This window comes from Oncorhynchus masou, chromosome 9 (assembly GCF_036934945.1).
Source record: "Oncorhynchus masou masou isolate Uvic2021 chromosome 9, UVic_Omas_1.1, whole genome shotgun sequence".
NCBI lineage: Eukaryota > Metazoa > Chordata > Actinopteri > Salmoniformes > Salmonidae > Oncorhynchus > Oncorhynchus masou.
In genome coordinates, this window is record NC_088220.1 from 40,143,161 (window position 1) to 40,170,368 (window position 27,208).

General features: G+C 42.7%; 1 protein-coding gene across 1 annotated transcript in view; it reads left to right on the forward strand.

The window, feature by feature from the left end:
* LOC135545983 (mediator of RNA polymerase II transcription subunit 12-like) overlaps positions 1–27,208 on the forward strand; it is a 93,069-nt gene that overhangs the window by 12,541 nt on the left and 53,320 nt on the right. Inside the window, exons 15-26 of the mRNA XM_064974015.1 lie at positions 9–143; positions 4,419–4,563; positions 5,346–5,464; positions 5,731–5,874; positions 6,045–6,208; positions 6,676–6,807; positions 7,207–7,434; positions 7,611–7,755; positions 14,195–14,315; positions 19,184–19,294; positions 19,419–19,532; positions 22,864–23,018. Of these exons, the coding sequence (XP_064830087.1) occupies positions 9–143; positions 4,419–4,563; positions 5,346–5,464; positions 5,731–5,874; positions 6,045–6,208; positions 6,676–6,807; positions 7,207–7,434; positions 7,611–7,755; positions 14,195–14,315; positions 19,184–19,294; positions 19,419–19,532; positions 22,864–23,018 (1,713 nt within the window). The remainder of the gene's footprint in view (positions 1–8; positions 144–4,418; positions 4,564–5,345; positions 5,465–5,730; positions 5,875–6,044; positions 6,209–6,675; positions 6,808–7,206; positions 7,435–7,610; positions 7,756–14,194; positions 14,316–19,183; positions 19,295–19,418; positions 19,533–22,863; positions 23,019–27,208) is intronic.

Here is a 27,208-nt window from a genome sequence, read left to right on the forward strand (position 1 = left end):
TTTTGTAGATGTTTTCTCCCCCCATGCACTGTGAGTCAAAGGGCAGCCCCTCCCCCGAGAAGACTGCCCAGGATCCTGCCTTTCCATTGGTGTACGATCAGCCCCGCCACATCCAGTATGCCACCCACTTCCCCATCCCCCAGGTAAGCAGTCCGGAGAAAGGTTTTTGCTAGCTCAGATGGATTTTATTTCTGTGTTAGCAGTGCAACTCTAGACATGTTAGCCCTCTGGGCAAAAGCCTAGGCTCTGGGAGTGAAGTTTACTCATCACCCAGTAAAGCTTTGTGAACTACTTTCGCTACATTGGTAATAAACGTTTGCAGGTTTTCTGGTAATGCTTTTCACACAACCTCCACTACATATCCTATGCACAAATGTACTCACTATTTGACACAGTTATCCCTTTGAGCTAAAGACTAGGCATTCGCTAAGGGTGCTAACACAAGTCTGCAGATCTCAGATAACTCATAACGACCTGCCGCTTTCAAGGAGAGGGACACTGATTAGGATACTTAAAAGAAATTACGCTTTGCCCTCAGACGAACCATCGAACAGGCAAAGTGTCAAAGATTGAATCCTACTTCAGCGGCTCTAACGCTCGTTAGATGTGGCTGGGCTTGCAAACTATTACGGACTACAAAGGGAAAACCAGCCGCGAGCTGCCCAGTGACGCGAGCCTACCAGACAAGCTAAATGCCTTTTATGCTCGCTTCGGGGCAAGAAACACTGAAGCATGCATGAGAGCACCAGCTGTTCTGGACGACTGTGATCATGTTCTCCGTAGCTGATGTGAGTAATCGTAGTCCTGATGTCATAGTTATTTTCGGTCATAAGAGATGGTAGCGGCAACATTATGTAAAAAATACAGTTGAAGTCGGAAGTTTACATACACTTAGGTTGGAATCCTTTAAAACTGGTTTTCAACCTCTCCACAAATTTCTTGTTAACAAACTATAGATTTTTCCAACAATTGTTTACAGACAGATTATTTCACTTATCATTCACTGTATCACAATTCCAGTGGGTCAGAAGTGTACATACACTAAGTTGATGGTGCCTTTAAACAGCTTGGAAATTCCAGAAAATTATGTCATGGCTTTAGAAGCTTCTGATAGGCAATTGACATAATTTGAGTCAATTGGAGGTGTACCTGTGGATGTATTTCAAGGCCTACCTTCAAACTCAGCGCCTCTTTGCTTAACATCATGGGAATATCAAAAGAAATCAGGCAAGACCTCAGAAAAAAATTGTAGACCTCCACAAGTCTGGTTCATCCTTGGGAGCAGTTTCCAAATGCCTGAAGGTACCATGTTCATCTGTACAAACAATAGTACGCAAGGGACCACACAGCCGTCATACCGTTCAGGAAGGAGACGCGTTCTGTCTCCTAGAAATTAACGTACTTTGGTGCGAAAAGTGCAAATCAATCCCAGAACAACAGCAATGGACCTTGTGAAGATTAATTGTTTGGCCATAATGACCATCGTTATGTTTGGAAGAAAAAGGGGGAGGCTTGCAAGCCAAAGAACACCATCCCAAACGTGAAGCACGGGCGTGGCAGCGTCATGTATTAGGTGTGCTTTGCTGCAGGAGGGACTGGTGCATTTCACATAATAGATCGCATCATGAGGAGGGAAATGTAAGTGAATATATTGAAGCAACATCTTAAGACATCAGTAAGGAAGTTAAAGCTTGGTCGCAAATGGGTCTTCCAAATGGACAATGACCCCAAGCATACGTTCAAAGTTGTGGCAAAATGTCTTAAGGACAACAAAGTCAAGGTATTGGAGTGGCCATCATAAAGCCCTGACGTCAATCCTATAGAAAAGTTGTGAGCAGAACTAAATAAGCGTGTGCGAGCAAGGAGGCCTACAAACCTGACTCAGTTACACCAGCCAAAATTCACCAAACTTATTTTGGGAAGCTTGTTGAAGGCGACCCAAAACATTTGACCCAAGTTAAACAATTTAATGCAATGCTACCAAATACTAATTGAGTGTATGTAAACTTCTGACCCACTGGGAATGTGATGAAATAAATAAATAAAAGCTGAAATAAATAATTATCCTATTATTCTGACATTTCACATTCTTAAAATAAAGTGGTGATCCTAACGGACAAATTTTTACTGGGATTAATTGTTAGGAATTGTGAAAAACGTATTTGACTAAGGTGTATGTAAACTTCCGACTTCAACTGTAAAAAAAAAAAAGAAAAAAGTGACAAACGAAAAACCACAATCGGCTGGGAGCGCGCAAAACGTCTGCCTTCTCCGGCGCCATCTGATGTGAGTAAGACTTCTTTAAACAGGTCAACATTCACAAGGCCGTGGGGCCAGATGGATTACAAGGACTTGTACTCAGATCATGCGTGTACCAACTGGCAAGTGTCTTCACTGACATTTTCAACCTCTCCCTGACCGAGTCTGTAGTACCTACATGTTTCATGCAGACCACCATAATCACTAGGTCCCAAAAAGCAAAGGTAGCCTGCCTAAATGACTACTGCCCCGTAGCACTCACGTCTGTAGCCATGAAGTGCTTCGAAGGGCTGGTCATGGTTCACATCAACACCATCATCCCGGAAACCCTAGTCCCACTCCTATTTGCGCATCGCCCCAACAAATCCACAAATGACACAACCTCAATCGTGTTCCACACTGCCCTTTTCCACCTGGACATAAGGTACACCTGTGTGAGAATGCTGTTCATTGACCACTGCTCAGCGCTCAACACCATAGTGCCCTCAAAGCTCATCACTAAGCTAAGGACCCTGGGACTAAACACCTCCCTCTGCTACTGGATCCTGGACTACTAGGTGGTAAGGGTAAGCAACAACACACCTGCCATGCTGATCCTCAACACGGTGGCAAGTCAGGATTGCGTGCTTAGTCCCCTCTTGTACTTCCTGTTCACTCACGACTCCATGGCCAAACACCGTTCCAACACCATCATTAAGTTGGCTGACGACACAACAGTGGAAGATCTGATCACTGACAGCGATGAGACAGCCTATAAGGAGATGGTCAGAGACCTGGCAAAACCCAAAAGATCTGATCGTGGGACTACAGGAAAAAGAGGGCCCAACATGCCCCCTTTCACATCAAAGGGGCTGTAGTGGAGTAGGTCGAGTTTCAAGTTCCTTTTGTGTCCATGCCCCCAAAAAACTATCATGGTCCAAACACACCAAGACAGTCGTGAAGAGGGCACGACAACGCCTTTTCCCCCTTAAGGAGACTGAAAAGATTTGCCGTGGGTCCCCAGATCCTCCAAGTTATACCGCTGTACCATCGAGTGCATCACCACCTGGTATGGCAACTGCTTGGCCTCCGACCATAAGGCGCTTCAGAGGGTGGAGCGTATGGCCCAGTACATCACTGGGGCCAAGCTTCCTGACATCCAGGACCTATATACTAGGCGTTGTCAGAGGAAGGACCAACAATTCTAGTCAGACTGTTCACTTTTTACACTGCTTCTACTTAATGTTTATTATCCATGCATAGTCACTTTACCCCTACCTAAATGTACAAATTACCTTGACTAACCTGTACCCCCGCACCGGTACCCCCTGCATATAGCCTCGTTATTGTTACTTTTTTATAAAATGTTTTACTTTTATATTTAGTACATTTTTTTCGATAATCTATTCCTTGAAATACATTGTTGGTTAATGGCATATAAGTAAGCATTGTATTCGGCACGTGAAAAATAACGTTTTGATTTGAACAAGCGGGTGCATCTGTGAACTACCTGTGAACTACCTCCACTAGGCATGTGTTGACTCACTCCTTGACACAGTTAGCATTCTGAGCTAAAGTCTAGGCCAGGGATGGGCAACTGCAGATAAAAAATATTTTTTATTGGCGAGTTTGTCTAGCGACCACCTACCTTTTTAACTTGTAGTAATCTGACCGGGGGGCCCCAATTAGATTTTGTTAGTCACACTTTCAGATATCATATTAAAAACTGCAAACATTTCTCTCAACCAAATGGCAAAATATCTAGAATTGGAGGAAATTTGCTGTAAAACTGAAAAAGAAAAAATAATCTGTCCCATGACAAAATGTGCAAAATCTCATCTGCCCCATGGCATAATGAATTGCAGCAAACTTGCTTTATAACTTTAACATTTTCTCAATGCCCCATGTTAAAATGTGTAGAATTGCAGAAAATGTACTCAAACTTTCTTCTACACTGTCAATATCGGGGGGGGGGGGGCTAGGGCTAGCTCTGGGTGGGTATGGTTGTGGGTACTCATGATGAGTTCAGATTTTTTGTAACCCCAACCCCTGCAAAGTTGCCCATCCCTGGTCTAGGCATTAGCGTTAAGGGCCAACATAAGTCTTCAGATCTCAGGCTACATAAACTACTTCCACTACTCAACGCGTTGTGCATACATTGACTGACTTGTTGTTCCCAGGAGGAGAGTGCCAGTCACGAGTGCAACCAGCGCCTGGTGGTGCTCTACGGCGTGGGAAAGCAGCGAGACGAAGCAAGGCACGCCATCAAGAAAATCACCAAAGACATCTTGAAGGTGCTCAACCGCAAAAGCACAGCAGAGACCGGTAAGACCCTTACTGGTGGTTTACATGCTTTACGATTGATGATGGTAACTGCTTGTATTATCTTATCTATGGGGCTTCTGTTTTCCCTCGTGCAAAATGGTATGTTTGATGTATTTCTCTCTGTAGTTGCTTTTAGCATGTTTAACATAGAGGGATAAGAAAGACTATGCTCGTTCTGGAAACTCGAGACTCTGACATGACTGCGCACCAGTGGTGATGTTCAACCATAGATTTATGGAGCTCTCAGCAGATGTGCTCCCTGTATATCACACTGCATATAATGTTTGTGCAGATTGCAGCGAGCCATTATCTTTTTAACATAGTTTTTTTATGGATGCTGTCCCTTTTTTATTTAATGCTGACTCAGCTCTCAGGCTACCTCACAAATAGCGTACTATTCCTACATAGAGCTCGCAACCTTCATTCAATTTTAATTTTCATCCTGTCCGATTTCTATGCTTATAGCTGTCAGTTGCTGCCACCCATGTTATTTCTCAGAGCATGTGACCTTAATAAGGGTTATTTGAAAAGGGATAATTACTCAGGCTGAAGTGCTTTAGCTTATTTCATTCAAGTAATTTCTTCTCTTTTCCTTTTAATAGTTTAATAAACTTATATTTTCCTTTTAATATTTGAATTGTGCTATTTGAGCACAATCTATTTTATAATGTGAATTTTAAAAGCGCATGGGGTGCCATTTGGGGCATAAACATGTCATCAGACGAGCTCTAACCTTTGAGAATGGCCATATATATAATAGTCGATTTTCTTTTCTCTTTCAGGAGGAGATGAAGGACAGAAGAGGAAGAGGAGTAAGCCCGAGGCCTTCCCCACAGCAGAGGACATCTTCTCCAAATTTCAGCACCTCTCCCACTTTGACCAGCACCAGGTCACCTCTCAGGTGAGCGACGCTCCTCCCATAGCAGTCCAGTCTCACCTTTTTTAATGGTGCTTCAAAACTTGCTAGTGGAATCCTCTGAAGTTATTCAGTAAAAATAGATACTGATGATGTGCAATTAAATTAAATGATTCCTATAAAACCACATCTTTCATTACAAACTGATATTTTCAATTACTTTTATTTTGATACTGGAGTTTGCAATGTTATGGATATTCACGGTTATGTATTTACAGTAGGCCTGTTTCCCTTCTCCTCTCTATGACTAGGTGTCCAGGAATGTTCTTGAACAGATCACCAGCTTTGCCTTAGGGATGTCCTATCACCTGCCCCTGGTCCAACACATCCAGTTCATATTTGACCTCATGGAGTTCTCCCTTAACATTAGTGGCCTCATCGACTTTGCCATTCAGGTACAGCTTTATCTCTAATGTCAATGCATTTCATCGTAACATTTAATTACACTTTTCGTAGTGATAGTTATATTTTCTATTTTATTCCCTGAATGGTTTTAATATTTGTATAATTAACCTTCTCTTACTTCCCCTCTCCCGTGCCTGTGTGTGTGTACCTGTGTCTCTAGCTGCTGAACGAGCTGAGCCTGGTGGAGGCAGAGCTGCTGCTCAAGTCGTCCAGCCTTGTGGGCAGCTACACCACGGGCTTGTGTCTGTGCATCGTGGCCGTGCTGCGGAGGTACCACTCATGCCTCATCCTCAACCCCGAGCAGACGGCGCAGGTCTTTGACGGGTAAGTCACACAAGCTTAACTATTCACCTTTTATAGCCTGCGTGCTAATGCCACCCAACCCTTAGTCATTCACATCAATAGCCTGGGGCGCTATCCAACCCCTAGGCATTCAGCTCTATTATATAGCCTGGTCGCCAGTCTGAATAGACTTTAGCCATTGTATGGGCAAGGCAGTGACATAGCGTTATTGAATGCAGAAACAGTCAGGTACCTTGGCTATTCACTGACAATAAACCCGTCTCTGTTTTATTCAGACCTAGGTCATCAAAAAGTATAGCTAAAGCAAATAGATTGGAATCAAATGCACCCCTCAAATACTTTGGAGTTTGCACTTTTGGGACTATTGCAATGGTCACCTTGTATCCTGCAAACTCAATTCAACCTGTCTTCCATATCTCATTTAGTACAGGAAGCATTCTGTCCTTTGTAGTTTTGCATTAACATGTTGAATTATTTTCATTAACCAGGTTGCGCATCGTGGTGAAGTCAGGGGTGAACCCTGCAGACTGCTCCTCAGCTGAGCGCTGCATCCTGGCCTACCTGTATGACCTCTATACCTCCTGCAGTCACCTCAAGAGCAAGTTTGGAGAGATCTTCAGGTTAAACATGAACATGGACCATCAACTGTTCAATGCAGTTTTATTGTATTCTACCATTTCCATGCCATTGTTTTAGTGGGCTAAGTCAAGTAAACATTGTGTTGAAACCAAGATATTTGGCCTCACATGGTAGCCGTCTAATGATTCTAAAAACAATCCGTGTCCTTCCTCTCCCTCAGAGCCATGTATTTAGAGAGTTGGGGCAACTTGTAGAATTTTGAATATTTGTTAAATTTTTTTAGACATTCAGTTACATTGCATTGTTTAATATCCCCCATGTAATGTTAATTCGGAGCTAACATTGCTGCCATAGAATGTTGTAGTGCCATGTAAATGAATCATAATGCAGAAACATCAATGTCGAGGCTCTCTAAATATGTCTCTCCCTCCCGTGTCCAGTGAGTTCTGCTCCAAGGTAAAGAACTCCATCTACTGTAACATCGACCCGTCAGACTCCAATATGCTGTGGGACCCTGTGTTCATGATGGAGGCCATCGCCAACCCGTCGGCCCACAACTTCAACCACAGCATGGTGGGTAAGATCCTCAACGACAGCCCCGCCAATCGCTACAGTTTTGTCTGCAATGTCCTCATGGATGTGTGCGTGGACCACCGGGACCCCGAGAGGCAAGCACTGTTTTTCTATAAAACCGTTATCAATAATTGATTGTGGATATGTCCAGATGCATTAAAACAATTCATGGGGTCTTGACTGTCAACTTACCAGTTATGCGTATCTTATATGAATTATATAGTAAGGTGTTATGAGTTTAATACCCATCTCTGTGTGTCTATTTATACAGAGTGAATGACATTGGGATCCTGTGTGCGGAGCTGACTGCGTACTGTCGCTCTCTGAGTGCTGAGTGGCTGGGCGTCCTCAAGGCCCTCTGCTGCTCCTCCAACAATGGCAACTGTGGCTTCAATGACCTGCTGTGCAACGTGGACGTGAGTGTGTTCACACGCACTCGGCACACCTACACGCGCACACTGCGCAATAGCCCTGCAGCTCTTTCTCTACACCAATTAATATGCATTCAGATTCAGAGAGTTTAATAGTCACGTGTACAGGGTTGCAGATGTAATTACAAGGTACAGTGAAATTCTTGAGCTCCGATGCAGGACAATAAAATAATAAAAATATAAAATATACATATGATAATGTGGCAATGATAATGTCCATTGGGGTGGGGGCAGGGTGAGGGGAGTAGGGGGAGAGGGTGGGTTGGAAGACTGGGGGAGTGGGTGGGGGTGACAAGGAAGCAGATAGCTGACTAGTGGTGGCTATTCAGCAGCCTGATGATCTGGGAGTAGAATCTATTGGCCAGACTTACAGATTTTGCCATGATGTTCCTATACTGCAACGGTCTGAGTGATGGAAACGGGAAGAACAGACCATGGCTTGGGTGGCTGGGTGCCCTGAGGATTTTATTGGCCTTCCTGTGACACCTGGTGTTGTAGGTGTCCTGGAGGGCAGGCAGTGTGCATCCAATAATGTATTCTGTTGAGCGTACCACCCTCTATAGTGCCTTGCGATCCACGGCGGTGGAGTTGCCATACCAGACTGTGATTCAGCCCGACAGTATGCTCTCGATGGTGTTCCTGTTGAACACTGTGAAGGCCCTTGGAGATGGGCTGAATTTCTTCAGCATTGAGATGTGTATGTCGAGGATCTTGCCAGTTTTACCGTCTCCACGGCGGCCCAGTTTATGAGGATGGGGACGTGCCCACAATCAGCTCATTTGTTTTTCTGACGTTACGGGAGAGGTTGTTTACCTGGTAACGCGGCATCAGAGTGTTTACCTCCTCCAAGTAGGCTGTCTTATTGTTGTTGGCAATTCGGCCTACAACTTTTGAGGTCATGCAGTCAGGTATTCAGGGAGTACAGGAGGGGATTGAGGATGCCCCCTTGTGGAGAATCAGTGTCGGGGGTAATGTTGCTTACCTTCAGCACCTGGGGGTGGCCCGTCAGGATGTCCGGACCCAGTTGCATTAGGAGTTCAGGGCCATGAGCTTTGTGGTGAGCTTAGCGGGCACTATGGTATTGAAGGCCGTGCTGTAGTCAATGAACAGCATCCTCACATATGCATTCCTTCTGTCCAGGTGGGGTGAGGGCAGTATGCAGTGCAATGGCGATTGGGTCGGCCATGGATCGGTCAGGGCAGTAGGGGAATTGGAGAGGGTCGACTGTCGGGGGGGGAGGGGGGGGGTGGTCGTTGACTCTCAAAGCACTTCATGATGATGGAATGCGTGTTGGGTCAGTAGTCTTTCAGTTCCTTTCCCTTTCTTGGGAATGTGGATGTTATTGGACATTTGAAGCGGCCTGAGCTAGAGATTAAAAATGTCCGAACACACAACAGCCAGCTGGTATGCACATGCTCTGAGGACACGGCTAGGGATGCCGTTTGGGGCGACAGCCTTACGATGGTTAACACGTTTGAATGAATTAAGTTGGTCTTTGAGAGACCGTAAGTGGGTAAATCTATAAATATTGGGGCCAATGTGTGACATTGGGATCAACATTTAAAAATGGTTTGAAACAAAAATAAAAAAGTTTCATGCAATTCCCCGTTTACTTTGAGGAACAAATATGCAAATTGGCCCATAACTGTGGGCTACCCTATGACCATACTGTTCATTCTAAAAGTATTCAGACCCCTTGACTTTTTCCAAATTGTATGTTACGGCCTTATTCTAAAAATGGATTAAATTGTTTTTTTCCCCCCCTCAATCTACACACAATACCCCATAATGAAAAAGCAAAATAAGTTATTTTGAAATGTTTAAAAAAAATATTTAAAAAAGATCACATTTACATAAGAATTCAGATCCTTTACACAGTTTTTTTAAAGGTCCTTTGGCAGCAATTACACCCATGAGCCTTCTTGTGTATGACGCTACAAGCTTGGCACAGCTGTATTTAGGGAGTTTCTACCATTTTTCTCTGCAGATCCTCTCATGCTCTGTCAGGTTGGATGGGAGCATCGCTTCACAGCAATTTTCAGGACTCTCCAGAGATGTTCGATCGGGTTCAAGTCCAGACCCTGGCTGGGCCACTCAAGGACATTCAGAGACTTGTCCCGAAGCCACCACCATGCATAGTGACTCTTGGCATTCAGGGCAAAGAGTTCAATCTTGGTTTCATCACACCAGAGAATCTTGTTTCTCATGGTCTGAGTCTATTATAAAGGCCTGATTGGTGGAGTGCTGCAGAGATGGTTGTCCATCTGGAAGGTTCTCCTATATCCACAGAGGAACTCTGAAGCCCTGTCAGAGTGACCAAAGCCTTTCTCACATAATTGCTCAGTGTGGCTTGAATGGCCAGCTCGAGGAAGAGTCTTTGCGGTTCCAAACTTCTTCCATTTAAGAATGATGGGAAGCCACTGAATTCTGTAGAAATGTTTTGGTACCCTTCCCCAGATATGTGCTTCAACACAATCATGTCTCGGAGCTCTACAGTCAACTCCTTCGACCGCATGGCTTGGTTTTTGCATTGGCATGCACTGTCAACTGTGTGACCTTTATATAGACAGGTGTGTGCCTTTCCAAATCATGTCCAATCAATTGAATTGACCCCAGGTGGACTCCAATCAAGTTGTAGAAACATCTCAAGGATGATCAATAGAAACAGGATGCACCTGAGTGCAATTTTGAGGCTCATAGCAGGGTGTGTGTATATATGTGTATAAAAAAATATATGTGCAAACATTTCTAAACCTGTTTTTGCTCTGTCATTATGGGGTATTGTGTATTGATTGATGAGAAGCATTTTTAATGTAATCTATTTTAGAATGAGACTTTAATGTAACAAAATGTGGAAAAGGTCAAGGGGTCTGAATACTTCCCAAACGCACTGTACATCCTTTTTAAGCAGGGTTCATATAGTCATTGGCAAGTTAAATTCAAGGACTTTCTTGTAATTGTGTAATTTATATACTTGTTCATATAGGGCCCAAAAAAGTTTCTTCAAGTGCAGTTGCAAATACCATCCAGCGCTATGATGAAATTGGCTCTCATGAGTACTGCCTCATGGATGGAAGACTCATACTTACCTCTGCTGCAGAGATTGCAGCCCAAATAAATGCTTCAGAGTTAAAGTAACAAACACATCTCAAGATCAACTGTTCAGAGGAGCCTGCGTGAATCAGGCCTTCATGGTTGAATTCCTACAAAGAAACCACGACTAAAGGACACCAATAAGAAGAAGAGACTTGCTTGGGCCAAGAGACACAAGCAATGGACATTAGACCAGTGGAAATGTGTCTGGTATGGAGTCCAAATATGAGATTTTTGGTTCCAACCGTGTGTGAACAGATGATCTCTGCATGTGTATTTCCCACCTTAAAGCATGGAGGAGGAATTGTTATGGTGTGGGGTGCTTTGCTGGTGACAATGTCTGCGATTTATTTAGAATAAGGCACACTTAACCAGCATGGCTACCACAGCATTCTGCAGCAATACGCCATCCCACCTGGTTTGAGCTTAGTGGGCCTATCCATTTTTTTTTTCTCAACAGGACAATGACCCAACACACCTCCAGGCTGTGTAAGGGCCATTTGACCAAGAAGAAGAGTGATTGAGTACTGCATCAGATGACCTGGCCTCCACAATCCCCGACCTCAACCAAATTGAGATGGTTTGGGATGAGTCGGACCAAAGAGTCAAGAAAAAGCAGCCAACCAAGTGCTTAGCATATGTGGGAACTCCTTCAAGACTGTTGGAAAAGCGTTCCAGGTGAAGCTGGTTGAGAGAATGCCAAGAGTGTGCAAGTTTGTCATCAAGGCAAAGGGTGGCTATTTGAAGGATCTGAAATATATTTTGATTTGCTTGACACTTTTTTGCTTTCTACATGATTCCATATGTGTTATTTTATAGTTTTAATGTCTTCACTATTATTCTACAATATAGAAAATAGTAAAAAATAAAAACCCTTGAATGAGTAGGCGTTCTGAAACTTTTGACCGGTAGTGTATTTATTTTATAATCCAGAATAATTAATAGGAATAGCGTTGGGTGTTTCATCATAGTCTATCATATATAAATGAGCACAGTAGACTGTCCAATCCGAGGCACTAAAACATGAACCCATGACCTTGATGCTTTCTCTGTTAAATCTAACGAGGCCCTGCTGTATTGCAAGCCCTCAACATTAATTCGATAGGGATATTAGATCCAGGCATAACTGTCTTCACCAGCGCGAGGAATGAGAAAAAAATTATATTCTGGACATTCCTCGCAAACACCTTTTATCCAGCACTTGGGCTGTTGCGTCACATGCGCTATCACAACAGCTGATCATCATTTGACTGTCAATTATAAAATTCCTTCCGAAACCAATCAGACACCAAATGCGCATCCAACAAGTATTATGCATAATTATTGAAGTTAATGACAGTATCGATTTAGGTTTTAAGTATCAAGGTGACTCTTTCAGAATTTCTTAGATCTTTATACAAAAATTTGACTGAAAGATAGATCCAACTAATTAGTGCTACTTAACACTGCCATAAATACAAGAACAGTAAATGAATGTATTATGTGACACGATTTTAAACAAATCTGTCAAGACACCAACCATGAGAAAGGGTTAAACATGAGTTGATTTACCAATGAATTTTATTGCATTCGGAAAGTATTCAGACCCCTTTTTATATATATATGTTTTGTTACAGCCTTATTCTAAAATGGATTAAATAAAATCCTCAATCTATACACAGTACCCGATAATGACAAAGCAAAAACATTTGTTTGCAAATTTGGAAAAAATGTAATATAAACATACCTTATTTAGACAATTTGCTATGAAACATCTGAAATTGAGCTTGGGTGCATCCTGTTTCCATTGATCTTTCAATTGATTGGTCATATCTATATAAGGTCCCACAGTTGACACTGCATGTCAGAGCAAAAACCAAGCCATGAGGTTAAAGGAATTGTCCATACAGCTCCGAGACAGGATTGTTTCGAGGCACAAATCTGGGAAGGGTACCAAAACATTTCTGCAGCATTGAAAATCCCCAAGAACACAGTGGCCTCCATTCTTAAATGGAAGAAGTTTGGAACCACCAAGTCTCTTCCAAGAGCTGGCCGCCCGGCAAAACTGAGCAATCCAGCAAGATGGACCTTGGTCAGGGAGTTGACCAAGATCTGATGGTCACTCTGACAGAGCTCCAGAGTTCCTCTGTGGAGATGGGAGTACCTTCCAGAAGGACAACCATCTCTGCAGCACTCCACCAATCAGGCCTTTATGGTAGAGTGGCCAGACGAAAGCCACTCCTCAGGAAAAGGCACATGACAGCCCGAATGGCATTTGCCAAAAGGCATCTAAAGGACTCTGACCAAGAGAAACAAGATTCTCTGGTCTGATAAAACCAACATGAACTCTTTGGCCAGAATGCAAACCTCATGTCTGGAGGAAACATGGCACCATCCCACTGGTGAAACATGGTATTGGCAGCATCATGCTGTGGGAATGTTTTTCAGCGGCAGGGACTGGGAGACTAGTCAGGATCGAGGGAAATATGAACGGAGCAAAGTACAGAGATCCTTGAGGAAAACTATCGAACATCTCAGGAGAGACCTGAAAATAGCTGTGCAGCTATGCTCCCCATCCAACCAGACGGAGGATGAAAGGATCTGCAGAGAAAAATGGGAGAAACTCCCCAAATACAAGTGTGCCAAGCTTGTAGCGTCATACCCAAGAGAACTTGAGGCAGTACTCGCTGCCAAAGGTCCTTCAACAAAGTCTGAATACTGATGTAAATGTGAGGTTTTCATTTTTTTAATTTGTAAACATTCCTAATAAACAGTTTTTGCTTTGTTATTAAGGGGTATTGTGTGTAGATTGAGGGGGAAAAAACAATTATCAATTTTAAAATAAGGCTGTAATTTAACAAAATGTGGGAAAAGTCAAGGTGTCTGAATACTTTCCGATAGCTGCGTTGTAGCTATATCTTAATGTAATTACATGAGAACTTTTGGCAGATTATTAGCAATGACTTATCACCAGCTGTAATATATTTTCCAGCATAGGACATTCTCACTAGTACCCTAGTTTATAAAAAGACCCATGTAACCCTCGTTGTCCTCTGGGACTCTCCTTGGCTGCTTAGTCATTGCGGTGCTCAATGCGTGAGAAAAAGGTGTTTAACTTGTCCGGTAGGGCAGCATTGGTGTCCGCGACGTGGCTGGCTTTGTTTTTGTAATCCGTGATTGTTAGGAGCCCCTCGTGTCCGACCCGCTGAATGCTCCTCCGGCTCTGAGAGGCACAATTAGAGTGGAACACACACAGTAACATTCCAGCATCTCTTTCTCTCCAAACCAATACGTGTTGAGTAATTAGCAGTCCACTTCAAATTTGAACATTTCCTTCTCTCTGTTCTCTCAGGTCAGCGATCTTTCCTTCCATGACTCCCTGGCCACCTTCGTAGCCATCCTCATTGCCCGTCAGTGTCTTCTCCTGGAGGACCTGGTCCGCTGCGTAGCCATCCCTTCCCTCCTCAACGCTGGTAAGAGCCCGTCTCTCACCCCCAGACCCAATGCCAGGGTCCTGTTCCTGAGGCACCAAACAAAAGAAATCCGTGAAATAGGGATGGACTGACTATCTGTACTCGGTCTAATAAGGAACGTTCATTTTCGTTTTCCGTTGCTAAATGCTTTGAGGCGTTTTCGTTGCATGCCCTAAGGAACACCACCCAGGCCTTATTCTTAGATCCCAGTCTCTTCTATTTAATCTAGCCTGAACTCTCTGCCATCTCGGTATAAATGAGTTTACAGTACACAGACGCCCTGTCTTCCTGCCTCTCTATGCTTTGAAGATACTCCCATCCCCATAATGCATTACTTTTGTCTTTTCTGTCTAAGCAGGAGGTAAACGCCACAGTGTGTTTGATCCCACTCTGCACAGTGTGTGTGTCTGTCTGTGGTGGCCAATCAAGGCTGCCTCTCACTCAGAGGACAAGGCCTCATTCCGCTTGTTTTCAAAGTCCCCTGTGAAGTTGTCAAAACATGGTACAAACATTATTGGGCACAGACAACAGCACAAAGGGCAAGAAGGTAGAGACATCAATACATCACACAAAGCAGCCACAACTGTCAGTAAGCGTGTCCGTGATTGACATAAAACTGTCCAGTTTGAGTGTTTGTTGCAGCTTGTTCCAGTCACTAGCTGCAGCGAACTGAAAAGAGGAGCGACCCAGGGATGTGTGTGCATGTGACTGGCAGAACGGGTGTTGTATGTTGAGGATGAGGGCTGCAGTAGATATATCAGATAGGGGAGAATTAGGCCTAAGAGGGTTTTATAAATAAGCACCAACCAGTGGGTCTTGCGACAGGTATACAGAGATTACCAGTTTACAGAGGAGTATAGAGTGCAGTGATGTGTCCTATAAGGAGCATTGGTGGCAATTCTGATGGCCAAATGGTAAAGAACATCTAGCCATTTGAGAGAGCACCCTTACCTGCCAATCTGTAAATTGTCTCCGTAATCTAGCATGGGTAGGATGGTCATCTGAATCAGGGTTAGTTTGGCAGCTGGAGTGAAAGAGTAACTATTACGATAGAGGAAACCAAGCCTAGATTTAACTTTAGCCTGCAGCTTTGATATGTGCTGAGAGAAGTACAGTGCACCATCTAGCCATACTCCCAAGTACTTGTATGAGGTGACTACCTCAAACTCTAAACCCTCAGAGGTAGTAATAACACCTGTGGGAGGAGGGGCATTCTTCTTACCAAACCACATTACCTTTGTTTTGGAGGTGTTCAGAACAATGTTAATGGTAGAGAAAGCTTTGTTGTTGTGCATTTAACACAAATTTGGTGGAGGGGCCAGCTGAGTATAGGACTGTCTAGGTCGATTTGTTTTCGTGTCTGGGTCTGATTGTTCTTGGGTCCATTCAGGGTCCGGGTCCCCATCCGGGTCCAACTTTTTGGTCTCCCCCCATAAAACTGGGGACCACAAAGGACCCTGGAACACCACACCAACCAAAAAACAATTGTTTTTAAATATTCTAAAACAAACATGCTGCCCTGGTTAAAGCTGTCCCAGCCAATCTCGTCCTCCACAGACCTCTGCAACCAGTGTGCACAGGAAGCTACCTTTTTAAGCATGACACTTTTTTCAAAAGGAGGACAACAGGGACTGATGACAGGAGCAACAGGACAACACTAAATGAACAGTGAAAAGTGGCAGGTGTGTTACGCAGGCCAAAACTCATAACCGAATAAGAGTACAGACGGAAGGGTGTAATAAAGTCAGAGATTGTGTGTCCTATGCATAATTGGCACCTGCCAATAGCCCTTTATTAACAAGTAAAACTTGCTCACTAACTTCGCTGCTCCAACCTGATCAATGCAGTCCTCCATCCGGGGAAATGAATCTGACTTTGTGACACTGTTTACCTTACGGTGGTCCGTACAAAATCTTTGTCTCATCTGGTTTACTGACCAAGATATAGGGAAAAGCCCAGCTTGAGAAAGGCTCTGCAATATCATTATCCAGCATGTAACTGATCTCAACATCCAGACAACTACGTTTCTCTGACGAAATTCGGTAGAACCCCTGATGGATGGGGTCAGCATCCCCAACGTCAATATCAGTATCCCCAACGTCAATATTCCCCGAATCAGAATCGAATCAAATTTTATTTGTGACATACACATGGTTAGTAGATGTTAATGCAAGTGTAGCGAAATGCTTGTGCTTCTAGTTTCGACTATGCAGTAATATCTAACAAGTAATCTAACCTAACAATTTCACAACAACTAACTTATACACACAAGTGTAAAGGAATGAATATGTACATAAAAATATATGAATGAGCAATGGCCGACCGGCATAGGCAAGATGCAGTAGATGGTATAGAGAACAGTATATACATATGAGATGAGTAATGTAGGGTATGTAAGCATTATATAAAGTGGCATTGTTTAAAGTGGCTAGTGATACATTTATTTAAAAAAAACAATCAAAATTAAAGTGGCTAGAGATTGAGTCTGTATGCTGACAGCAGCCACTCAATGTTAGTGATGGCTGTTTAAGGTGTCCTGGAGGGCAGGTAGTTTGCACCCGGTAACTGAGCAAAATGATTATCGCCCCGTAGCACTCACTTCCATCATCATGAAGTGCTCTGAGAGACTAGTCAAGGACCATATCACCTCCACTCAGCGGAGAAGGGTAACACCGACTATCACAACTCAAAGGCACCGGTGTCCCTCAGGATCTTCACTGGCACTGGGTCGTTACTTCCTAACAGACACACAAAACCCTCTCATGAAAGATAAATTATCTGGGTCAATTGGGTCTTCCACATGCACCTGGGCATGAGACGGACTGACAGGAGTGAACGGATGTGGGACAGGCGACGCTAACGCCGTAGGCTTAGGTTTAACGTTAGCGCAAGTACTGAATTTACCCTTAGCCCTGAGAACAGGACATTCGTTTTTCCAATGACCTGAACACTGACAGTAGTGACATTCTTGACAGCAGTCAGCTTTACCATGGGAACCAGGCTCAACCCTAGATGAATGAAGCTCTGCCCGTGAACCAGAGTGTCTCGGTGGGCGAGACCCAAATCTCTCTGGACGCCCCCACTCACACAGAATACGGGACTCCTCAATGCTACTTTTGCGTGTCAAAACTTACTCGTCCGACAAAACCGCAGCTTCAGAGACTGTCTTCACTGTGTGTGCGTTAATGTACGTCGCTGTTCGATCCGGGATTGTGTCCTTAAATTGCTCTAGGCATAATCAGATCACACAACCTCTGGAAACTCTTAACCACAGAGGTGGAATGCGATTAAACTGTGAAGATAACTCTTGTGCAGATGCAACATGAGCCTTTATCAGCCCCTTTTTAAAGTTCTAAATTGTTGGCGGTAAACCTCAGTAAGCAATTCGTAAATCTGTAAAACAGCCATTATAACCTTAGCATAGCTGACACTGTCAGCTACACAGAGCTGAATATGCTTCCTGCGCTTTACCAGTTAACACACTATAAACATTAAAGTAAGATCAGAATCAGGCTAACTCTTAGCGTCAGCAACTCACTCAAACAATGAAAATAACATCCGGGTCCTTTTCATAAAATGTTGGCAACAGACGTAAGTATCCAACAATATAAAATGTGTCCAGGGCACGGCCGAGAGAGCAGCGACCCCTAGGTAAATCAGGGTTACCTTCCCTAAGCAAACCCTGCCCCGACAGCTTTCCATCCCTAAACAAGTCTAGCCGTGCTGGTTGCAGCTTGATTTTAGCACGTTCCTATTCCTGTTTAAATTCCAATTCCTTATCATGCTCTGGCTGTAACAGAATCAGTTCTTTCTGCTGTTCAAAAGAACGACTACTAGGGCTAACAGTGAAATGGGGAGGCGCTGGGGAGGTGGCGAGTCCTCTGCAGAGGCTGCCCCAGTGGTAACTACGCGTATACAACTCTACATTAGATTGGCCTTCAATATTAACCTTACAATTTTTGGGGGGTTTATCACTAATTTCAAACTGGTAGTGCTTAGCTATCTTCAACAGCTGTTTAGTACATACACTAGCCGCTCAAAAGTTTGGGGTCACTTAGAAATGTCCTTGTTTTTGAAAGAAAAGCTATTTTTTTTGGTCCATTTAAAATAACATCAAATTGATCAGAAATACAGTGTAGACATTGTTAATGTTGTAAATGACTATTGAACCTGGAAATGGCTGATTTATTTTTAAAATTAAATATCTACATAGGAGTACAGAGGCTCATCATCAGCAACCATCACTCCTGTGTTCCAATGGCACGTTGTGTTTGCTAATCTAAGTTTATACATTTAAAAGACTAATTGATCATTAGAAAACCCTTTTGCAATTATGTTAGCACAGCTGAAAACTTCTTCTGATTTAAGAAGCAATAAAACTGGCCTTCTTTAGACTAATTGAGTATCTGGGGCATCAGCATTTTTTGGGTACTATTGCAGGCTCAAAATGTCCAGAAACAAATAACTTTCTTCTGAAACTCGCCATCTATTCTTGTTCTGAGAAATGAAGGCTATTCGATGCGAGAAATTGCCAAGAAACTGAAGATCTCGTACAACGCTGTGTACTACTCCCGTCACAGAACAGCGGAAACTGGCTCTAACCAGAATAGAAAGAGGAGTAGGAGGCCATTTATCCCCGTGACACACCTGAGCCCAGGTGTCCTATTTCACAGACAACCCTCCCAGCTCCGCCCACTGACATCATATTATAGAAAACAAGAGCAGAGAGAGAGAATTTGGCAGATAGTAGGATGGTTGTCACACTTTGCTAAAGCAGCTTTATTCCCCTTCAAATTTGTTGTTGTGGTTGTGTGTGGCTGTCTGTGTGACCCTTTAACCGACCTCTCTCTGTGTGTGTCTCCTCCCAGCCTGCAGTGAGCAGGACTCTGAGCCCGGAGCCCGTCTGACCTGCAGGATTCTGCTGCACCTTTTCAAGACCCCGCAGCGCAACCCCTGCCCCCAGGATGGAGCCAAGTCAGGTACTCACAAAACAAACTAATTTCAAGTGTAATCCCACATCTTATATTATTTTAATTGATTGATGCCATTAATTAATATATGTTTTTAATTTAATGAAAGTGTTAATAATTTTATATTTTGCAGATAAATCTTCTGTTGGGATCCGGTCGTCGTGTGATCGCCACCTTCTGGCTGCCTCGCAGAACAGCATAGTGGTCGGAGCTGTCTTTGCTGTCCTAAAGGCTGTCTTTATGCTGGGTAATACACTCAGTATTATGCTATTATTTTGTCCTTAAAGTTTCGTATGAGTCCAATTTGACAATTGAATGTGAATAGGTTGATGTATTTATAGTTATTAAAGTGGAACTGACAGCGTTTTAGCAACATGAAATCGTATTAAAACTATTTTTATACATACCCAGGAAGAATATGACTTTCACTTTCTCACAAGCGTGCACATAGATATCTATAAAATGTTCATTTTCATAAATTCATAGAATGTTTGGGAATGATGTAAAGTAAGGCATTTGTTAAAATTCTATAGCAATATAGAGTGGAAAAGCTTCCATGCATTTGGACAATTAATAGACACTGCAGTAAATAAAACTTTCTTGTCCAGGACCGGAGTCTACTCAGACCAGTGCGCCATAGCCAATCAGAGCTACAGTTGGCCTATATGCAAATAAGCCATTTCCCACACGGTCCTGCCATCATTCACTTTGACCTGTACTGTGTGCTTACAGGCAGTAACAACAGCGCGACTTTAGATCATTAGAACACATTCACCAAAAGCCACAAAATACACCTGAATGGATTTCTGGAAATATGTAAACACCACGGGAGTCCTCTTACATTTGCAAACTTTACAGTCCTATTGATAAAAAACATGAAAAGGTTGGCTCTTTCTCCCTCTGTTATGCACATCAAAAACAACAAAATCATGAGCTAAAGTCTAACAAAGGAACATTAGATAAACCCTCTCAAACTTTTTCAGCTAGTTAAAATTGCACTGATAAACGAGGAGGAATAGTTGCAAACTCGTCCTACTGCAGCTTGCCTGCCTGCCCGCTCATTTTATAGATGCCAAAAACATTTGATAGATAGCAGCATATGCTAACTGTCGATAAGTCTTTTAAGAATAGCTAACTCGCAAAACGATTCACAGTTCTTGTTCGCTAATTACCTCTAGCTGTACCGAAAAGCGATATGAGGCCCATTTTATAATGTTCAGTTATGTACATAGGCTGATGTACAGTGCATTCAGATAGTATTCAGACCCCTTCACTTTTTCCACATTTCATTTATGGTCCAGCCTTATTCTAAAGTTAATTTGTTTTTTTTTGTATTAATCTATACACCATACCCCATAATGACAAATTGAAAACAGGGTTTTAGAAATTGTTGCAACAGAAATACCTTATTTCCATTAATCATCCTTGAGATGTCTACCTGTGGTAAATTCAATTGATTGAACATGATTTGGAAAGGCACACTCCTGTCTTTATAAGGTCCCACAGCTGACAGTGCATGTCAGAGCAAAAACCAAGCCATGAGGTCGAAGAGGTTGCCCGTAGAACTCAGAGAAAGGATTCTCGGCACAGGTCGAACTTTGGCCTGAATGCCAAGCATCACGTCTGGAGGAAACATGGCACCATCCCTACGGTGAAGCATGATGGTGGCAGCATCATGCTGGGGGGGATTTTTCCAGCAGCAGGGACTGGGAGACTAGCCAGGATCGAGAGAAAGGTGAACAGCGCAAAGTACAGAGAGATCCTTGATGAAAACCTTCTCCAGAGCGCTAATGACCTCAGACAGGACAACGACCCTAAGCACTCCGCCAAGACAACGCAAGAGAGGCTTCAGGACAAGTTTCAGAATGTCCTTGAGTGGCCCAGACTTGAACCAGATCGAACATCTCTGGAGAGACCTGAAAATAGCTGTGCAGTGATGCTCCTCATCCAACCTGACAGAGCTTGAGTGGATCTGCAGAGAAGAATGGGAGAAACTCCCTGAATGCAGGTTTGTCAAGCTTGTATCGTCATACCCAAGAAGACTCAAGGCTGTAATCCCTGCCAAAGGCGATTCACAAAGTACTGAGTAAAGGTTCTGAATACTTAGACGTACCAGTCAAAGTTTCGGCACCTATTCATTCCAAGGTTTTTCTTTTATTTTTACTATTTTCCACATTGTAGAATAATAGTGAAGACTTTAAAACTATGAAATGACACATGGAATGATGTCGTAACCAAGAAAATGTTAAATCTAAATATATTTGAAATTCTTCAAAGTAGCCACCCTTTGCCTTGATGACAGCTTTGCACACTCTTGGCATTCTACAATGTAGAAAATAGTCTAAATAAAGAAAAGCCTTGAATGAGTATGTGTGTCCAAACGTTTGACTGGTACTGTATGTAAATTAAATATTTCAGTTTTGTGTATTTTATACGTTTGCACACACACACAAAAACTTTTAGCTTTTTCATTATGGGTTATTATGTGTAGATTGAGACAACAATTTAATCAATTTTAGAATAAGGTTGTAACAAAATGTGGAAAAATGCATTGTATATAGCATTTTAACATATTAAAACGAAATAAGACAATATTTTTCCAGCCTTTCCTGCTATGCTTGCAGATGTGCATAACAATTCACGACCCAAATCAAAATGTATTTAATAACTACAAATAACAAAAATATAGCTGTAGAATTTACATTTTTTTGCACTGCATGAGTCACCGGTGAGGTTGAATGCAGCATTGCTGTATGGTGCACTCAAAATATATTGTAGTTGAGTAGCCAGCCTAGGCTACTGCTCAAATGTTGCTGTAATTCTCCTTGGCATGTTGTTTTGTTGCCGTTTTTATTTTTTGGGGTTATTCATTTTCTAGCTTTAAAACCTGAACCCAGACTGCAACATTTTAGTAGCCAAGCTGTTTTATTTTTTGGGTTATTCATTGTCTAGCTTTAAAACCTGAACCCAGACTGCAACATTTTAGTAGCCAAGCTAGGACTGTGGCATGTGTCTGTGTATTTTCCCTTCACTGTGCTCTGTAAGTGGGGGACACGGAGGCGAAATTTAAGTTGAATATACTGACGAGATCACTTCAGCCTGTAATTCCATGAAGTAGATGACTCAAATGTCTCATTTATACTTGCTTTTGTGTCCTATTTGGCCTGTGGGCCTTGTGTTTGACACGTGTGCTCGCCTATTAGCCACATGACTGACTGCTGTAATTTACAACCTGAAAGCAATCATTTTTTTGACTAACAAGAAATGTATTGGTGACCATATTAGTCATGCGTTGAACTGCATCCATCTATTCTGCCAACGATGCCTTTCTGTACGTCATGGCATTTTGAGTCAAATAGAGCATGTTTTTAAAAAGCTCATATAAAGTTGGTTTTGAAGCATAAACTGGGAATTTGATATTTTGTACTGATATTATGATTGTCTGTTTCATATCTGCAAAGTATTTAAAACACTGTCAGTTTCACTTTAAATGTCTATCTCTTACAACTGGTCACCAGTAAGACCACAGAACCTTGAAGTTCTACCTTTTGTAACATTTTCTCTCCATTGCGCTCCAGGCGATGCAGAACTGAAGGGCTCTGGATTTTCTCACCCCACCAGCCTCGACGACGACGACATAGGTTCCAAGAAGTCGGGCGGCCACACAGTCTCTATAGAGATGGCCAGCCTAGACATGTACGCCAAGTATGTGCTGAAGAGCATCTGCCAACAGGTGAGAACATGTGAAAGGAGACATTTCACACCAGGGTCAAATTTTTGGGACTTCCTATATTTTCTCTCTTCCGTTTCCCTCACACACCAGAAGCTGCATATTTCCTAATGCAAGTCATTTCTAGGTGTGGAGTCCATTTCATTTGTTTAGTTTTATTTCAGTCGATCCAGAAAGTAAACTGAAGTGAAACATTTCCTAATTGAAAACCAACTGTTCAAATCCTGAGTTGACTGAATTTATTACCCCATTTCGGGTAATGACAATGCACTTGCAGCTCAGTTAGGACTTGGTGTGAATCAGTCTTGGTATTTTATTAGGACCCCAAATTCCCCTGATGTGAAAATAGCAACCTTGTTTCACTAAATTCCCCTGACATTTAGTATTTTGTAAGGATCCCCATTAGCTGTTCCAAAAGCAACAGCTACTTTTCCTGGGGTCCAAACAAAACATGAAAAATTACAATACAGAACATTAATAGACAAGAACAGCCCAAGGACAGAAGGCACACGCAGCCTACATATCAATACATACAGAAACTAGGTCAAATATGGGAGAGTTGTTGTGCCGTGAGGTGTTGCTTTATCTGTTTTTTGAAACCAGGTTTGCTGTTTATTTGAGCAATATGAGATGGAACGGAGTTCCATGCAATAATGGCTCTATATGGCACTGTATGCTTTCTTGAATTTGTTTTGGATTAGAGATGAAACGGTATGAAAATTTCATATCCCGATTATAGTGACAAATGATCACGGTATTGTTAAAATGTACTGATACACAAACGGAAATCATTTCACCAAGGTGTATATACAAAACCAACAAACAACAAATAAAGTTAGCAGCACTATGCACTTTTTGTGTGCATAAACATAAAAATAATAACATTAAAGATGGCACCATGAGGTTTTGAGAGAAGTTTCCGTAGTGCAGGTTTTAATGAACGCATCCTTAAGTAAGGAAATCAAATGTGCATATGAAAGCAACACAAGTAAAGCAATGTGCGTGTAAGAACAATACAACTATATGTAAACACATCCAATGTGCAGGTGTTGACATTAAAATAACAACACACAAAATGGAAACAAATCAAATGAACAGCACTGATTGTATGTCCGTTCTCACCTTCATAAAGAAATAAGGTGCTGCTGGCCTAACATCTGTATGTATGCATCTTTGTTCACTTGAGATTAAAAAGTAAAAATGTCATCATAATTACTTTGTCCGGTTTAAGTAGTGATCTGCTACGGGAGACGATGTGCCCGCTGGCACTGAACGCTCTCTCTGCTGGCATGCTGGTTGCTGGGTTGAAAAAAAGCTTCCTGGCAACACTGGCAAGTTGAGGCAGCTCTGATGCATGGCCCTTCCACCACACCAGTGGATCCTCTTCTGCTGGAATGGGTGGCAGAGACGGACAGACCTTGATCTCTTCTTTCACTCTTTCTTCTGGGGTGGTCGGAATCTGACTGTCTTTACCTCAAGGCAACAGAGAGGTGATCTTTCTCAGCAACCCACCCAGGCCTTTCCCCTCCGATGCCGCTGTGGGAATGTTGGTGGTGGAGCTGCTGCTGGTGCTTTGTGGTTCTTCCCTGACTTGTCCAGCTGCCAGCTTCAAGGCCTCCTGGACACAGCTGTCAGTGTCAACTTTTACCGCCTCAGGCTCATCTAAAAAGCTCCTTTTGAAGCGGGGGTCAATGAAACATGCCATGTGCATGACTCTCTTTGCCTTCTCTGTTTATCTGTTGTTAAGACCTTCTCTCATTACCCTTTTCATCTCATTGGTCAGTGATGGATCTGTATCCTTTTCCACCAGAACATCACGGGTGATGTGGTCCAGGACAGGCTTGATGGCTGACTGTGTCACTTGTGTCTCTGAGCAAGTTTACAGATGCACTTGTCTCAGAGGTTTAAAGAGCTGGCACATTTGCTCCATGACACTTATATGTCGGCATCCTTGGGCATCAGGTGCCATGTTCCTCTTTCTCCAGCCAGTGTCGCACAGACTGGCTGCTGTTGGCTAAGGAAACGCTCAAGCATGTTGTGTGTAGATCCCCATCGGGTCACCACATCATGGATCAGAGCCTTCTGTGGCATGTTGAGGGCAGCTAGCTTTTCTCTCCTTCTCTTCCTGCTCCGTGAGAAGCCTTGGACCAGATGACGGCAGGCCTTGACTGCTGTGTCAACTCTCTGAATTTTCAGAGCCTTTGAGATGGCCAGGTTCAAATGATGGCCAAAACACCCATGGCATCATGTCCTTTGCAATCTAATATGAAAAGGGCTGCAGTGAAGTTTTGAGCATTTTTTTGATGTGGGTGCATAAACAGCCTGACTTTAAAAAAAATGCTTGCTTGAGTGTCTGTGTCACAACTGTAGATGAGTGACCACTGGGTTTGCCTGCTGCACACCCACTCTGTAAACAAGGGAATAGCAAATTTATTATTATTGGTGGTGTTACGTTATAATTATTATTCCCTCTCACCACACACACACAGTCTATCTTCTGTGTTGCATTTGAGCATATGCAATGACCCCATGCACAATTTACATAAATACAAATGAGTCCTCTTAGCGTGAAGAGGGATAAAAGTTGACAACATCCAGTGAAATCGGAGCACGTCAAATTCAAAATACAAAATCGTATTATTAAATATTCATGAAAATACAAGTGTCATACATGATTCTTTAGCTTAGAATCTTGGTAATCGAACCGCGTTGTCCGGTTTACAATAGGCTTTACGGCAAAAGCATAGCATTCGATTATCTGAGGACAGCGCCCCGCAACAACATGTTTTCAAACCAGCACAGGCGTCACAATCATAAATAGCGAAAAAATAAATCACTTACCTTTTTGAAGGTCTTCCTCTGTTTGCATTCCCAAGGGTCCCAGCTACACATTGAATGGTCGTTTTGTTTGATAAAGTCCTTCTTTATATCCCAAAAGGTCAGTTCAGAAGGCATCATTGAGTTCAGTAATACACCGGTTCAACATGCAGACAAAAGTCCCAGAAGTTCCCCGTAAAGTTAGTCCAAACAATTCAATCAACATTTCTAATTAATCCTCAGGTAGTCAATTCTACCATTTATATGCATTATCCTAGCTTCTGGGCCTGAGTAACAGGCAGTTTACTTTGGGCACGTCAGACAGGCGGAAATTCAGGGGGCTCCCCCCGACACTAAAAAGGTTGAGAAGACAGTGATAGTAATTGCAATGAGCCCAACAATTGACAGGAGTCTTGTATATAGTGTTTCTCCTGTTGGAACACTTTTACAACCAAATCGACGTCTGCCGGGTTTTAAATTAGCGAAATATGTTAGTTGGGTGACTAAACTACATAATGTGTTATCGTGTGCAATGGGTGAATAGAATCTGCAGACACACAACGCATACAGCAGCAGCAGTTTTTCCAACCGTAGGTAACAGTGAAAGCTTCAGTTTAGATTATTGACAAGCTATTAGCAAGTTAGACACATAAACCATGACATTTTCCCCAATTTCCGAAGTCCCCACAATATGCATTGAACTAAAAGTTAGCTTACCTTGCATTCTCTATAAAGTAGTGGGTGGTGGTCACGAAGATGACTCGAGATTGGAAGTGTTGCCCCCTTTCGCATGTTCTACAGACAGGGTGACCATCTTTGATTAAGTTTCCCTCAGCACTCTTGTAAAACTCAAAATATGACCATACTTCAGATTTGGTCCTCTTAGAAGGTTGAAAAATCTCTCGAGCGCTGTCACTGCCTTCCGCCATGTTTTCACACAAAGCAAAACCCACATTGCATGCTGCACCTGTGTCAGCCTGTTGCTAGCTTTGGTTGATGCTTGACAGTATTTACCGGGAGTTTTTCAAACCATGGTAATCAAACACGGTTTTATAGGTAATTAAGATTTGTAATGGTAATACTAACTGTCGGGATTTTTACCATGGTTTATCGTGAAACAAGTAAACGTTTCATCCCTATTTTGTATTTGGGGACTGTGAAAAGACCCCTGGTGGCATGTCTGGTGGGGTAAGTGTGTGTCAGAGCTGTGTATAAATTGACTATGCAAACAATTTGGGATTTTCAACACATTAATGTTTCTTTATAAAAATAAGTGATGCAGTCTCTCCTCAGCTCTTTACACGTTTGACATTAGAGAAGCTTCCATTAAAGAAAACCTTTTTTGAGTTCTATTAGACAGATTGCCATATCGTGGA